The 15,264-nt window shown below is 38.9% G+C and overlaps 1 protein-coding gene across 1 annotated transcript in view; it reads left to right on the forward strand.

Annotated features, from left to right (window-relative positions):
- The window catches only part of GRIN2D (glutamate ionotropic receptor NMDA type subunit 2D), a 228,995-nt gene that overhangs the window by 176,061 nt on the left and 37,670 nt on the right, over positions 1–15,264 (forward strand). The window contains exon 8 of the mRNA XM_053451874.1: positions 12,239–12,364. Coding sequence (XP_053307849.1) covers positions 12,239–12,364 — 126 coding nt within the window. The remainder of the gene's footprint in view (positions 1–12,238; positions 12,365–15,264) is intronic.

Raw genomic sequence — 15,264 nt, forward strand, 5'->3', positions numbered from 1 at the left:
GATGTCATTAGCAAAACCACATGGAGGAAGAAACTCAATATCAAAGAACGTCATCTCATATTTCCTGGCAATTTTACATTTAAGCAAGAACGTTTTTTTTTTACTATAGAATCTACATATATAATGACAATATGTGTTCAAACACACACACAGTCACAGTAAATTTTAATCTATATAAATATATACAGTATATAAACACACACATATATAAGTATTTGTGCACACACACATCCTTATTCATAGAAGAATACACAGAATAGCATCTTTTTTACTGCAAAGTGCAGCAAGCTTTTTGAACGCGGAGGTAAAAAGGGCTCTCTAGCACTCATAGAAAAGGACCATTAAGATGTTCTATAATCTTTATCCCCTGTACAAGGGAGGCTGCTGAATCTTTGTGTCCAACATATTACTGCCTCACTACTAGATAATTCAATCACGCAGATGATCCATCATCTTCCTCATTAGTGCAATCGCTGTTAAAATGATAAGGGGGGATAGTGAAAGACTCTGCATGCATCTTTACTTCTCTAAAAGAAAAGTGAGGGACATAGAGAACATAGTGTGCTTCGATGAATTTACCACCCAGCCCTTTTCTTCTTTTTTCATCCCTGTTATTTCTCTTTTAATTCTGATACCAAAAGCAAAAAAAACAAAAAAAAACAAAACACTTGGAATGAGATATTAAAATAATAATAACCAGTGCTTGTTATTATGTCGTTATTGTTTCTTCCTTGAGACTATTTTGCAAGACAAGCAAGCTGGATTGTCAGAAGAAAAATCCAGGAAAGATGAGATGTTATTTGTTATATTTAACGTGAATTTCCATTGTGGAGGTAGGATACTGCGTGAGCCTGACGGGTTTTAATGTAAAGCCAAGCTTAGTATCACTGTCAGCATTAATGATGCTATGATTTAGGATGCAGTATATGCCGTGGACTTTTTTTTTTTTTGGCCTTTACAGCTAGGCTACCACAACAAAAACATAACATAAACAAAAAAAAAAAACTAACACATTAATATAACTGTCCATTTAAAAAGTTCAAATCCTATAATTGTTGCAGTAAGTTTTTATGGGCAATGACATATTTACGTGACCAATTTAGCTCTGATGAAGGTATCGGGAAGAATAAAATGATTTTTTTTGTACATTGATAAATAGATATTTAAACCTGCACATTCCTAGAATAATAACCATCATCGAATATAAAGAATTTCTCCATCCCATATTTCAACGTGGCTGGAAAGTATCAGAGAGCAGTGTTTACGTACAATGTGTTTTCCTGGGCAATCAAACAAATGTACTTTCTTTGTTGCATCATAATTTGACCAGAAATAAATAGACAAAATGTTGTAATAAAATAATATAGAAATAAAGATAAAAAGGGTTTTGGAGATTTTAACCAATTTTCTTTTTGAAGAAGAGAAAAGATGTTAAATTAATAAAACATTTCAAAAGACAACCCAATGCCATTCCCTCAAAGAGAGCATCCTTGAGGAGTTGAGAGGGGGAATATTAGATTGAACCAGAATAGGCTGCTTCTAGATAATAGAATAATGTAGGTTTGAGTCTCCTAACTGTTGATTCTCTACCATTATGATGGGATCCTTAACCTTATTTAGTCGATCTCTTAATATTCATAGAGATAATGTTTAAGAGCAGCACATAAACAGGCCAGGACTGACCATTGGGTGCTCTGGGAAAATGCCTGGTGGCCTGGTGTCCGACAGATTCCTGTAATGTCATAGAAGCAATAAACTCTGCGATGAAAAAACAGACCAGGGCAAAGCAAAGAAAGTGTGCCGGAAGTAGGATTTCAGCTTTTCATACTGAAGTCAATGTGGGGAATGCCTCCTATCACAGAACAACTAACAGGATGGAGCCATACATTTGTAGGACTGTTATTGTCCCCCTAGCCTGCAGCAATTAGGAGAGGTCTCCACGCTGGTACTGCATACCCCCCTAACTTTCAGGTGTCCAAAACAGGACACCTATGTTGATGTGGCAAGAAGCAAGGGAGGAGTATGACCAGTGCCAAAAGTAGGCACGGCTGGAAGCATGGTCACACGCCAACCTTACCCAAAAGACACCTTGTGTCCTTCAGGACATGGTGAGGTAGCCATGTTGGAAGTTCAATGAGTCTGTGCTGCAACAGCGGAGATTGAAGGACTTTGTCAACTGGCCCATGATCCCCCTGCCCGCAAAAGCGAGACAGCGCAGGAGCTACTAAAGACAGCAGGACAGTCCCAAAAAATTGAGTTTTACGTCAGAACTCAGACATGCATGAACGGTTTTTAAGGGTTATATCTCTAGATTAGAGATGGTGGAAAGTAAACGATTCCTCCGTATGGCCTGAGATTTTTAATGGTTTATACGCACTTGTGAGGTCATATTATTTGCTAAAGATTGCATTATATTGCTCGGCTATGCATCATGTCGTGCAAAGCCAGCGGTTGCTTGATACAGCCTGAATACCTGTCAGAATTTCCTAGCTCTATTATATTTTCGGTGCCTGATTGTAGCTCTGTAGAATCACATTTGCAGGTTCTACAGAGCTGTCAGACAAAAGGAAGATGCAGGTAGCAATTCATGATAACCTGAGAAAAGAAACTGGACTGATCAAACCTTTAAATTAAGTACCATAGGGGACGGGGAACTTTATAACATAAAGGGGAAAAACTGTGTAAATTGGAATAAAGAAAGAAAAAGAATGATACTTAAAGGGAAAGGATTACATTAAATCAAAAAATTGCGAGCTTACACATAACATAGTAAGACGCGATGACAAAGTAGATTTAGTGATTAAAGTAAAGAGAGATTATAGAGTTCACGAAAAAAAACCCATAATATTAGAAGTATATTCACACCATTTTTATGTCTTAATCGTATTCCTTCCAGGTAGTCTCATCCTCAGGGTTTAGCATGTATTGGTCTTTCATCCTACAGCATATTCTCGCTCATAAATCATACCCCTATCACCCTTGTCAATTATATAAAGTTTTTTCATTTCTTTGCCAAAGTTGATCTGTGTTAAAGATATATTCTTTAAAAAAAGAGCTCTGTGGTTAATAGTCAGGGCCAGATTGGGTATTAAAGCGACCTTCGGCCTTGATAAACTTATCAATTGATATACATCAATTTGAAGAAGCTTTATGCGAAACGCGATTGCGCGGCAATGTCATTGTGCGTGCTGAAGTCATTGGGGGAGGAGCCTAATGACCATAAAGACCCTGTTTGTAGTGCTGATAGGACTGCACGGCAATTCGTGAGGACTACTCCGTTATTACCGTACTTTTGTTATTTTCCCTACCTAGTTTTTTTTAATGAAGAACCAAACCCCAATCCCCCCCTCCCCCGGCTCTGTCTACATTTATTTTCTACTTACAAGTACCAAGTGGGGGCCGGTTTCCTGTAAGGATAATCCAGAAGCCCCGCCAGGAGAAAAAAAACTCTGATTTTGCCTTGAGGACAAGAGTAAGAGTCTCTCTTACCCTTTGGCAGCCTTTCCCATTGCATTTGGATATACTACACTTTTTATGTTGTTATTTGTCTCTGAGGTTTTAGGTGCAGTTCTCAAGTTTTCAGGGAATATCTTTATTCCTTTTTTTTTTCCTTTTGGGTTTATGTGCGACATGGGAGGTGTTATTGGGCACCTGCCCACCGAACATTAACCCAGTTCGGACATGTTTATCTTATTTTCAGAAATAGTTTGCCACCAGGCAAATTCTAAGCTGGTTTCCAACATGAAGTCCACCTCTGGAAAGCACCATGAAGGTGATGGACACATAAAATAGTGGTGACAGACACCTTTGTTGCTGTACGGACACGTTGCGTAGGTGTCGAGGCTAAAATTTAACCTGAACATAAAATTTCATGTACATGTAAAAAATGCAAAATCTTTGCTTTCATTTACTTACATTTTATTACTATCTGACATTCATGTTACTTCACAAAAGTCTGTCAGCATCTTGGTGTTATTAAAAATGTCATGTTGTTGCATCTACTTTATATTTAAGCGATGAACAAAAAAAATATGCATCCCACAGTACAGTAATATTAAATTAGGTATATAAGCACACAGAATATTTGAGAGAAGCACCAACAATGAATAACTTTTATTGAATTGTAATGTGTTGAAAGTGGGAATTCTGGGTAAAACATATGCACATGATGACCTGTGATTATTTCATTCTCCTTTTGTGGATCAGTAACTTTATTTAATTTATATTTTTTTCATCAGAGACATGGGTTTTTATAGAGACAGTAAGAGACACTTTTCATATTAAACACCATCGTTGTAAATGCTTGTATTTATACAATACTTGGGAACGCTCTGGATTTGACTGGGAGTCTCTGGGTGAAGGACTGCTTCCCTGGGTCTCTGGGTCACTTTTCGCTTTTTCCAGACAGGAGAGTGCCATGTGACCATGTCCACTCCTCTACCACATTTCCCCGCCTCTGCTCAATTTCCTCACAGTAAATGATATCTAAGGCTAGCTCCACCACTTTATTTGGCTAGTCACACCCCTCTGTGCAGCTAGACCAACCTCCCCATGAAGCCACTTCCAGGCTCTGACTCCCTCTTTGGTAGCCTGATGATGTTGATGGGTGGGACTGATGTCAGTTGGTGGGGCTGGTGAAGTTGTGGGCTGGGTTAGCCCCAACTGCTTTAAATTTCTATGGGGGGGTGTTAATGGACAAGAAGTGGGGTGTGTCTAAGCACTGCTCAGAGATTTCAGGCCATGATCCGGAGACCCAGAGAAGTAGCACTTCACCCAGAGGTTCCCAGTTATTCTACCAGTATATACGCTAGCTTAGGAGGTCACCAAAGGTTTCCATTTCAGACAACTTTTATAATCTTTTTATAACATTTTTTTGCATCATCTTCCGAGCAAATAGACAAATTTCTGAAGATGAATGTTTGTGTGGGTATGCAGCAACACGATAGAGATTCATTTACGCATAATTATTTTCTATAATATAAAGTATTTTTCAAAAGGATGTCCTTGGCCGTATTGTAAACTGTAAAATATTTCAAATAAATAACCAAGCCCTTTCTTTATGGATGGCTGAATTCATTGTTAAAAATCAACTCTGTTCTAGCTGTGCGTCTGTTTCACTGCACTTGCCCATATTTTCAAATAAAAAGAAATGAAATTAAATTCATTCCCAGCTGGTTAGAGTAGAGAAAAGAGCAAGGATAAAAAGAAAATCAACATACTTAAAACATGTTTTTGGCTTGCAAGAGAGAAGCTGCAACTAGAGAGCAGCAGCAGAACATCCTCAACTCGGTTCAACCATTCGTGCCACTGGTTGGAAGGCGATCAGGAGCATATGATGGCTAGAGTTAACCCTGTATGTTTTAAAATCATAACCATACCCGATATTTTCCTTGGAGTTAGAAAAACAATATTCACAGTCAGGGGCGTAACTAGAAACCTCAGGGCCCCGGTGCGAGAATCTGTTAAGGGCCCAAAACCACCGCCCAACCCCCTAACCCATCTATCCCTTTCTCACTATCTACCCTCTCCCTCCCTACCCCCCCCCTTTGTAGGTCACTTACCATCAACTCCTGTGTTGGGAGCGTGAGGCGTTTGTCTCGGGTGCCGGCGCTTCACTGCTGAGCGCCGGCATATGACGTCAGATGGGCAGTGCTGAGGCAGGCGGTGACGACGGCGGCAGCAGCGGGGAGCAGAGGCATCCTGGATTCCTGTCAGTCAGGGGGGCCCAAGAGTTGCTCGGCACCCTTTGGGCCCCCCTGACTGGCAGAACTCCAGGGCCCGGACTCAGTCACGACCCCTGCGACCCCGGTAGTTCCGCCACTGTTCACAGTAATGCTAGAGCATTCTCATAACTCCCATTATTTCAAATTGTCAAAAAGGGACATTTTAGGGGGATGCGGATAGAGGCAGTAAAGGAGAAGACTTTACCAAGAGTTGTTGTATGATCCACCAAACATTCCGGGAAAGGTAAAGAGGGTTTGGGTCCCAAGGACGGAACTGTTGCTCCTAAAGAGGAGATGTATTCCTAAGAAGAGAACTGGCTGAAGGTATATTTACCTGCATGTGTTTGTTCCTTGAGAGAAAAGTAAGAAAAGTTACTTTTTTGTATTCTAGTTGCCCGATGTCTAGATGCTCTCTGGATTTCTGATCCTTTGTAGTCCATCTCAATATGAGCTTTCTTTTGATGTTATCTTCATGGAGAGCTCCAGAAAAAAAGTATTAATCTAATATGGTTGCACAAGACCAGGAGTAGGTACAAAATGTTTGATGAATAATTTGAACTAGATTCTTGCAATCTATTGATGCTTCCAGTACTAATAAATATTTGACCTCCTCTGTATTAATGCCACCCACGTATCTTCTATCCAGGAATCAAAAGCATATAACCTATACAGTAACAAAGCTCCATATACACAACCAATTAAATTTTTGGGGTCACTTAGGTGTTTTCACGAATAAAACAAGGACATTTATTTCAACTTATTGTAAAATAATGCAGAGCTCACCGTGAACGCTAATCGACAGAATCACAAAATAGGTGGAGACAAAGTATCTGCCAAATTCAATCTATATATTTGTTTACGTTATAATGTATAACTTTTGGTCTTAAATTATCAATGGGGTGTCAGTTACGTTAGAATATATACATTGGGACCATTTGACTGATCCTTGCAAGCTAATGGTCCCCAATCAATTTTTTAAATGCCTATAGAGATGCGGCATTTAAATTACCAATCCGATCCGCAATTTACCATATCTAAAAATATCCTGTTCGTTAGAGTAAAAAATCCAAAGTAATTAAGACCATTCAAGCTATTATTGTATTACTTAATAGTGATGGAGGTCAGTATTGACAAATTAATTTCTACTGCTAGAATCGATTTAAGTAAGTTATCCTTAAGGAACATACGCACCCTTAAGAATTATTTATCTTGGTTTGCCCTACAGAATCACACCAAGAATAAGCTCCCAATCCCAAGGATCGTATTTGTCAAATAGACATAATTTCGGTGGTACGCCTGTAGTTTGTGTAGAATATGTCTTATACTTATAGCTCCATAAGTAATGGTGATAAGACCAATCTCTAGTCCTAAAATTGACTACAAAAAGCAATGATATTTAATTATGCTTTTACCCAAACAGCGGGTTTCGTAGATAGCTTGGAAAAGGACTTTTGTAATCGAACTGTATTATTTTAATGAACCATATTATAAAGTCCTTGTAGTACAGTGTGTGCTGGCTTCTGTAGTAAGATCCCAGCATTTTTGTTTCCTTCTAGTGATTCTCTCTCCGTTTGGTACTACAGAATGCATTGAAAATAATTTCTTTCAAAAAATAACAGGAGCAATTTTGTGATACACAGCTAACATTACACGAAGCAACTGATGTAGATAAAGATTGTAAGTTTCGAGATAAAATTGACTTAAAAGTGTGTATTTGAAGGTTTAGGGAATAGTTCGAATGTCAGAATTAAGTACTCCGCACGTTTTTGTTACAATTCTGCCCCCTGTCATTATTTAATTACACTGTGCCCTGACATGAGTGAATGGCAACAGGCATGCCGGTGAACTCTTAAGGGTTTCGCCCAGAGTCTCAGGGTGAAACGCCGCTTCTCTGGGTCTCCAGGTCACTAAGAGGGAACTCTGGGTCACTGGCGTTTTGGAATGCCCCGCTCCCCGCCCACTTCCCATGTGTCCCACCCACCGACATCAGCAGGAGGACCTCCTACGCGCATCCTGCAAGGGGAGGTCCCCGGGAAGCCGGAGCCAGAAAGTTTCCAGGCATGGCATCAGGACATCCAAGGCTATCTACCAAACACCATGGTTTATTATCTATAAATGGGATGACAGATTTGAGAAACATTTTATTTTTTTTAAGCAAAAATAAATTAGACAAGATTCTATCTTGAGCAAAATAAACATTCAGTCATAGTCTACTGGTTTTCATATGGCTAAGATACAGTTAAAATTCACATTTACAAACAAATATAGTCTACAGGAAGGCTTTGTTCAACTAAAAAAGTGAATCCTGGACAGCCTTAAGCGAGTATGTATCAAACGCAGCTACCCTTTCTAGTAAAAGAAGATACTGACCTGGAGACACAGTGAAGCAGTGCTTAACTCGGAGACTCCGGGTCAAACCTGAATCATTCCGAGATATCAGACAAGCTTTAAGGGATACTTGAAATCCACACATTTCTATGTGTGAGAACCACTTTCCTCTTAACAGATCATTTTGTCACATTTGTTTCTTTTTTTTTAACCTCCTACTTAATATATAACACTGCTCCCCCCCCAATTTGCCTTGGTGTCAGGTTCCACAAGCTGGATGAAATAACTTAATGATGTGGAATAATCATGGAAAAAATAAACATACGAATATAAGATGCATGATAATTATATATTTCCTGTTTTGATGTATAAACATCAATACATGGCTATATCTTGCAGTATTTGGGAAGAGAGACCTACTTTAAAGTAGAACATGAGAACGAAAAACAATTTACTAGTGTTCTTATCTGCTCTAGGGGTGATTGTAAGGGCAGCTACTGGTTGCTTTATTGCGATATCTCACAGGTTTAGTTCAAGACCAATCTAGGGCTTCCTTGTAAGCCGACACATTTTGATTGGGTTTCTTTCCGTTGTACCGGAAGGTCATCATGGAAGAACAATAATAAAAAAAGATATCCTGAAGTTTTTGAAAATGGTTTAACTTATTATCTTTGTTCTTGTTTTCATCACATACAATCAGACCGTATTTTCTCTTGTCGAAATGGGGATTACTTGTTGAGAACATTGTCAAAAAGCTTCTTTGATCCAACAGCGGTCAGGACAGAACCTGTTAGCATTATATTGAATCACGCAGGAGACGATTTCTTCAAGCTGTGGTACATTGGTGACTTTTGGAATTGAGTTCAATCCCTGGAGGTGTAGACTTGAGAATTCACCTACATTAAGTTGTAAAACCTCCATAGTGAAATCATCTTTTTGTTAACTTGCTTTTGTGAACTAGAACTATCTCGGTATTCTTCTAGGTTTATAAAATCAACCTGTTTTTCCTGTAATGGGACCTTTTCTAATTATATTTACATTGGTTAGACTGATATCAATTCTGGAGTGGATGGAACTCCTAGATGTATGGTTTGGTTGTTCTACTTCTCACAAATATGCTTTATTTGTCCTGAAAAGCTTGGCTTGGAAAGAAAATGTGGTCATCAACAATACTGGTCTTCTTCTACTATAAGTAATATTTGAGATCTATGTGTTGAAATATTATTGAAATTGAAAAATTATTTTGAAAGAATGTATTTTTAATTATATATCTGTGTCTAGTTGCCCACATTTTCTTTTAAACTTTTATTGATCTTTTCTACTTTATGCAGGTTATGCACAAAGTTGATATTTAGTCAATTGGATCATATGGAGAGTGTAGTGGTGGTGTTGCTATGACGTGGTATAATCTAGTCTTGTTTCAAAATGCAGTTGATTTTAGTGGGAACATTCCTGGAAATATTGCATACTGCTGCATGAATTATCATATTTTATTTAATAATGCCAATCTCGATTTAGTCAATGGAAGCAGGTATCATTAACTATACGAAGAAAATATAGAAAACCGTGTGTGTGTGCGTGCATATATATATATATATATATATATATATATATATATATATATATATATATATATGAATATGAACAGCAAAAAAATATCAGACTAGTATAGATGTTCTTCTAGACCAAGGGTCTCCAAACTATGGCCTGCATCATCCAGCAATCCCCACAAATTCTCTTTGAGACTGGCAATGCGAAATGTATGTGGCCCTGGACGTGGCTGCAGCTTTAAACATCATATCTGGTATAGCGCTGACATGCAGAGCAAGATTACGCTGCAGACCTGCAGACAGACTCGGAGGCCGGGGACAAGTAGATAAGAGAGATTAACACATAATAATATGAACAGGAAATGCTGGGGAGAGTATGAAGGGTAAATAATGTTGGGTATAGAGATGGGGGGGAAGCATTTTGGTGCAATACGGCATGATAATGATAGGGAATGGAAATGACTGTGGGGAGGAATATGATGATGATGATGATGATGGTGGGAGGTGTGAATATGGTGGTTAGGAGACATGTGGTCCTCATAGTCAAAGGTCCATCTACTAGCAGGCAGGCTGCCCCGGGGGAGGAGCAAATCGAACAATTGCCTCCTAGGTCAGTAAAAATAATTCAAATCAGATCAGCCCAAATTGGGCCGACACACTCGGTGTGGTAGGAACTCGGTGTGGTAGCGTGGTTACGTGACCCTACAGTAGCAGAAAGGCAGCTCATACTATTTGTGAGGAGAGCTGAATGGGGCGGGAGCCAGCCAATGCCACCATATGTAGATATGTTGTTTTGTGTTTGGGCAGGACTAGTGCTGGAACCAAAGTGAGGTAACCTTAACGTAGTGGAAAGCTAATCTCTTGACCATTGCATGCAACTTTTTATCAACAATGCAGGCCTTGTCACTATTCTTTTATGTCTTTGTTTGTGATTGCACATGTCCTTTCATGTTGCAGCTGATCCTTTTCATGCATGTCTTGCTATCTGAATGTGCCTACAGCAGCTGAATCATCAGGCCTACCTATGGTCCTGCTGCATGGCTTAATCCTTACTGGTGTCCACTGTTACCATAGACAGCCCACTTACACGTCAAGCACTTGAGACACCTAACTTAGCAACACTTGACAAACCAAATGGGAACAGTCAAGTTACCATAAAGTCTAGTCACATTTTACAAATTGTGTCTCCGTTGCACTCATCAGCTGTCAAATTGCAGTTGAGTGGCCCTCAGTTAGTTGCCTGAGTTGGTTAGTTTAAGTTACCACCAATGAAGAATTCATTCCTGTAAGGAAAAAATGAAAAGCAGACATCAGCTCCATTATTATGATGTGCCACCTTGACCGTGCTCTCTTATATGCTCAAGTTTTGGCTGCTTAAAGCTAATAATCACTAGCAAGAAAGTGCTTCCTGCTCACACGCTCACGGGGGCTCACTAGCCCCCCAGGAACGCTCACACTATCCAGCACCGAAGCTGGCCAGCAGTGAGCATTAGCCTATATGCACAGGAGATACATTAAGCCAAATGTATCTCCAGAAAGTCACATTGCTGAATTGCAGAGAGACAATTTAAATACAGAGGTGGGGAATCTGATGAGTCCCTCCATGCATTTGTACTGAGAAAAAAAATTATGTATCACAAAGTGCAATTGGCAGGAGTGTCACTTTGAAGCTGAGTTGAGTAGAGTTAATGGCTTTAGAGTATAGATCCCAGACTTATATATATATATATATATATATATATATATATATATATATATAATATATGCAGTTATCAAAAATCTAAGTAATAAGCAATTTATAAAATAAAAAAAAAATCAATAACTAGCTTGTCTCCAAACTGTTCAGATATCGCTAGACTTCCTGTTCTAATTTGCACAACAATATTCCTCTTGCAAATGTTTCCCGTCGATTCCCGACGGCTTTATTCCGGAAGTGGTTTCCTTCATACGAGAAATGGTAAATTTTCCCAAGTAACTTCAGCCGTTTCCCGGCCAGAAACCCATCCAATTTGTTCTTCTGTATAAAGTACATGAGTGCACACATCAAAAAGATTCTGTAGCAGCTATTTCTTTAATCAGCTGGTAATTAATGAACTTACTTTCCAGCTGATGACCTTAATTAAGTGACTGCGTATTGAATTAATAATACCATTACTGCATTATAACGGGACTGAGGATAAAGGGAACAAAACAAAACATTTACATGGGTGATGCAGACCTGGACGTTTCGGGTTAAAACCAGGGGGTTCCCGGGTATGGCTATTGGGCAAAACCAGGCAAATGCCCTGTATTCCAGAGACTGATGGGGCATCCCATCTACCTATCAATGGTAGATGGGATGCCGGCAGATTCTGTCCTCTAGTGTGTGGCTGGATACACAAACCAACACTTTCCAAAAGTCTAAGGGCATAGTGCGTGTCCAGCTGATGTGTTCTATAACTGTGTTTATGGGTTGCCATATTAATGGTTATTTTGGGTAGTTTAGTTTACCGGCAGCTTTGGGCCAAAAACTGCCAGACTCGCGTATCGAACTTGTGTTATTACAAATATTACAAATACAAAAAAAAAACTTGATGAAATTGACATGCAAAGTCATCCTTTATCATTGTCAGTCATGTGTTTTCTGCTTTCTTTCAGAGCCATACAGCCCTGCTGTTTGGGTCATGATGTTTGTCATGTGTCTTACCGTGGTTGCTGTGACTGTTTTCATCTTTGAGTATTTCAGCCCTGTCGGATATAACCGAAGCCTGGCCGAGGGGAAGCGTAAGTAACTCATCGCGATAATATCTATGTTTATGTTGTCTTATTTTAAGTGTGCCGTTTTCTTTGTCTTAACCTTTCCGTGTCCGAGCAATGTTGAAAATAATTATGTACGTAATCTCTGCGTTTAAAAGGCTATTATTTAATCTATTAATAACCTGAAATTTTGAAAACTTGCCAGCACAAAATATCTCTCTCTCTCTCTCTTCCACTTTCATTTCTGTATCTAAATATAGTTTAAAGGTGCTGTTCCACTTAGACAAAACATTGTGTCATCTAGTATATTAAGCAAATAAACCTTAGCATACATGTATTATTTTTTCATCTGAAGGTTTAGGCACGCAAAAACAACACATTACCTTTGGCAACACTTTTCCTGAAAAAAAGAATGGCATATATATTTGTAGGTGCTAAAGCTCATTAGGTAGAACATCATTAGTGGAACCAATATGGTGTTGAATTGCTTTCCCAATGGTTTTACTTCTATATCCAAGAACTTACTTTGTCTATGACATCTTTTGAGGACTGCTGAAATGAAAGCTGTGCGGTTGTGGCGCTAAATACACAACACAGTGTTTTGTACAGCAATGCACATATTGCCGACATTCTGAAATCTTGAAACAAATACCTATTCACCCCATACATGCGCATGGATTTTTTTGTATTTTCAAATACGCCTTATTGGAAATGTATGCCCACGATACATACAACAAGGACCATTTATGGGACATTTTGGTCTACTTAGATTCCGCCCTACCAAATACACTGTGCTAGACTATTCCTGTGTTAGTTGTCTACTACCATAGAGATCAGAAGACGCATGCTCAGACTATAATTGGTGGCCCCAGTATAGTCAATATAGAATAAACTGTTGGATGTGACTTATTATTTGTATGAATTATGTAGCAGTGCAATAGCTTTGCTTTCTGGATTTTCTTTCCAGTTATGCGGTTATTTCTCCCCTTAGAAATTTAAACTGGGGTAAAGTCTAAGAAGTGATCTTATCAACACAGCTACCAGCAGAATCCACTCAGGACTGTCTTCCTTTGGTTGCTGTGGTGATAAGACCACTTTTCAAACTTTGCATTAGTTTGACCTACATTTTTAGTGGTCCAGTGGATTATGAAAACAGGCTTTGCAGGGGTCGTGTCCTTTTGGCCACATGCCTATAAAGTATGTATGCCTTAGAGGGTGTTTGAATGGTATTGGCTGGGTATGCTTTGTCGTGTGTAGTTATTAGTTATTGTTATTCTAGAAGCAGCCCAGGAATCTGAATGTGTGTGCCTTTTATACTTTTTAGGTTGTGTGGTCCCCTTTCTATATATTTTGTAATTTTTAATTAATCATTTATTTTAATTTTGCACAATCCCAACCCCTGATATACAAAGTGTATGTGTCATCCTAGTTGTACAGATATAAAAACACTTTAGAATTATTGAGAGCTACTATTTATAATTTATTTTCTACCAATGCCAGGTAATTCGCACAAAACTGTAATCAACAAGGGTAATGCTATTTTCATACCTCTACTACATTCCTTAGCATTTTCTTTTCTTCTCTAATTACCTTCCTGCCATTAGGATTTTACAAAGCGATGAGTTTGAGATCTGAGCTAGAATCCTTGCATAGTGCAACGCTTGTAAACTAAATACAAGGACTGTTTGATTGTCAGGAAGCTTTCTTCCCTCCTTCTCCTGCTCCTTGCATCTGCTTCAGATAATTGTTCCGATGTACATAGCAAGCTCCAATCACAAAGAAAGGCTCAGGGGATGATTAGTATCTCTTACTGATCAAGAGAAAATGTGATTAGCTAATTAGAACATGAGATAAGAACTTTCCTTAAATCAGATGGCATTAGTGGCTTGCTTATAATCTTCAAGTGTTTTAAAGACTAGATTGTGACAAGAGGACAAAATGATGACAAAAAAAAATATTGCTACTAACTCTATAAAGAGACTCCTCGATTGTAAGCATTGTTTATTTTGGCTGGTGGTACAGTTGGCCCATATTATTATAGCGGCCTACCTACTGTATTCTTAATTGCTGCACTAGAGATCAGGTGCTACAACCCCCCAAAAAGGTGTTTTCTAGTTCTTGTATATAGTATCTAAAACATAGACACATAACATTTAGTATAACCCTTTTTCCTGATGTAAGAAATAATCAGTCCTTTGTTGCAGCGCAGGAACATCTCTTGACAGCCTGGACTCTCCCCTGTCAGCAGAAGGCAGCATCACTGGCTTCCTGATGGCCGATTGTGTGTAATGGTGCTTGACAAATGATCGAGCATTCCCTTCCATTGGGTGTCAGTGGAAGGTCACTGGAGGACAGAAGAGAATCAGAAGGGTCTTTCTAGACCTTACAGGGAACTCCGGTTGCTCCACCTGCTGGCTGATCACATCTATTGCGATCAGCAATGCAGGGCTTTGGAGCCCTGCTTGCTGATCACAGTGTGATCAGCCCAGACAGATCAGGAGGAGGAGAGGGATAAAAAAGTTTCTTCCTTTTTCCAAGAAAATAATGCACTGGAAACCGGAGATGTTGCTGAACATAAACCAGGTCATTGTTCAGCGGTGGCACCTTCAGAAGAATTGTTAACCCACATTTCCAAAAAATAGATTTGTTTCTATTTTAGAATAGAATTGGTTTATCTATTACCACTAACAATTATGCTTTATGAATTTCTATGATTTTAAAAGAAGCCTCCTCTTCTCCTGAACAGAACAAACTATAATTTGCGTGGGTTTGTTAAATATGAAAAAGGGGAATAATGATTTAACAAACATACAAAAAAAAATGACAAAAAACTTCTGGTCCTTGGGTTATGAGAAATACCTGGTCCTGAAAGAGTTAAAAAAGGGTACATGAATTCTTCTTGTCCATGCTGCCTGACTTAATGTTGC

Source organism: Spea bombifrons, chromosome 12 (assembly GCF_027358695.1).
Source record: "Spea bombifrons isolate aSpeBom1 chromosome 12, aSpeBom1.2.pri, whole genome shotgun sequence".
NCBI lineage: Eukaryota > Metazoa > Chordata > Amphibia > Anura > Pelobatidae > Spea > Spea bombifrons.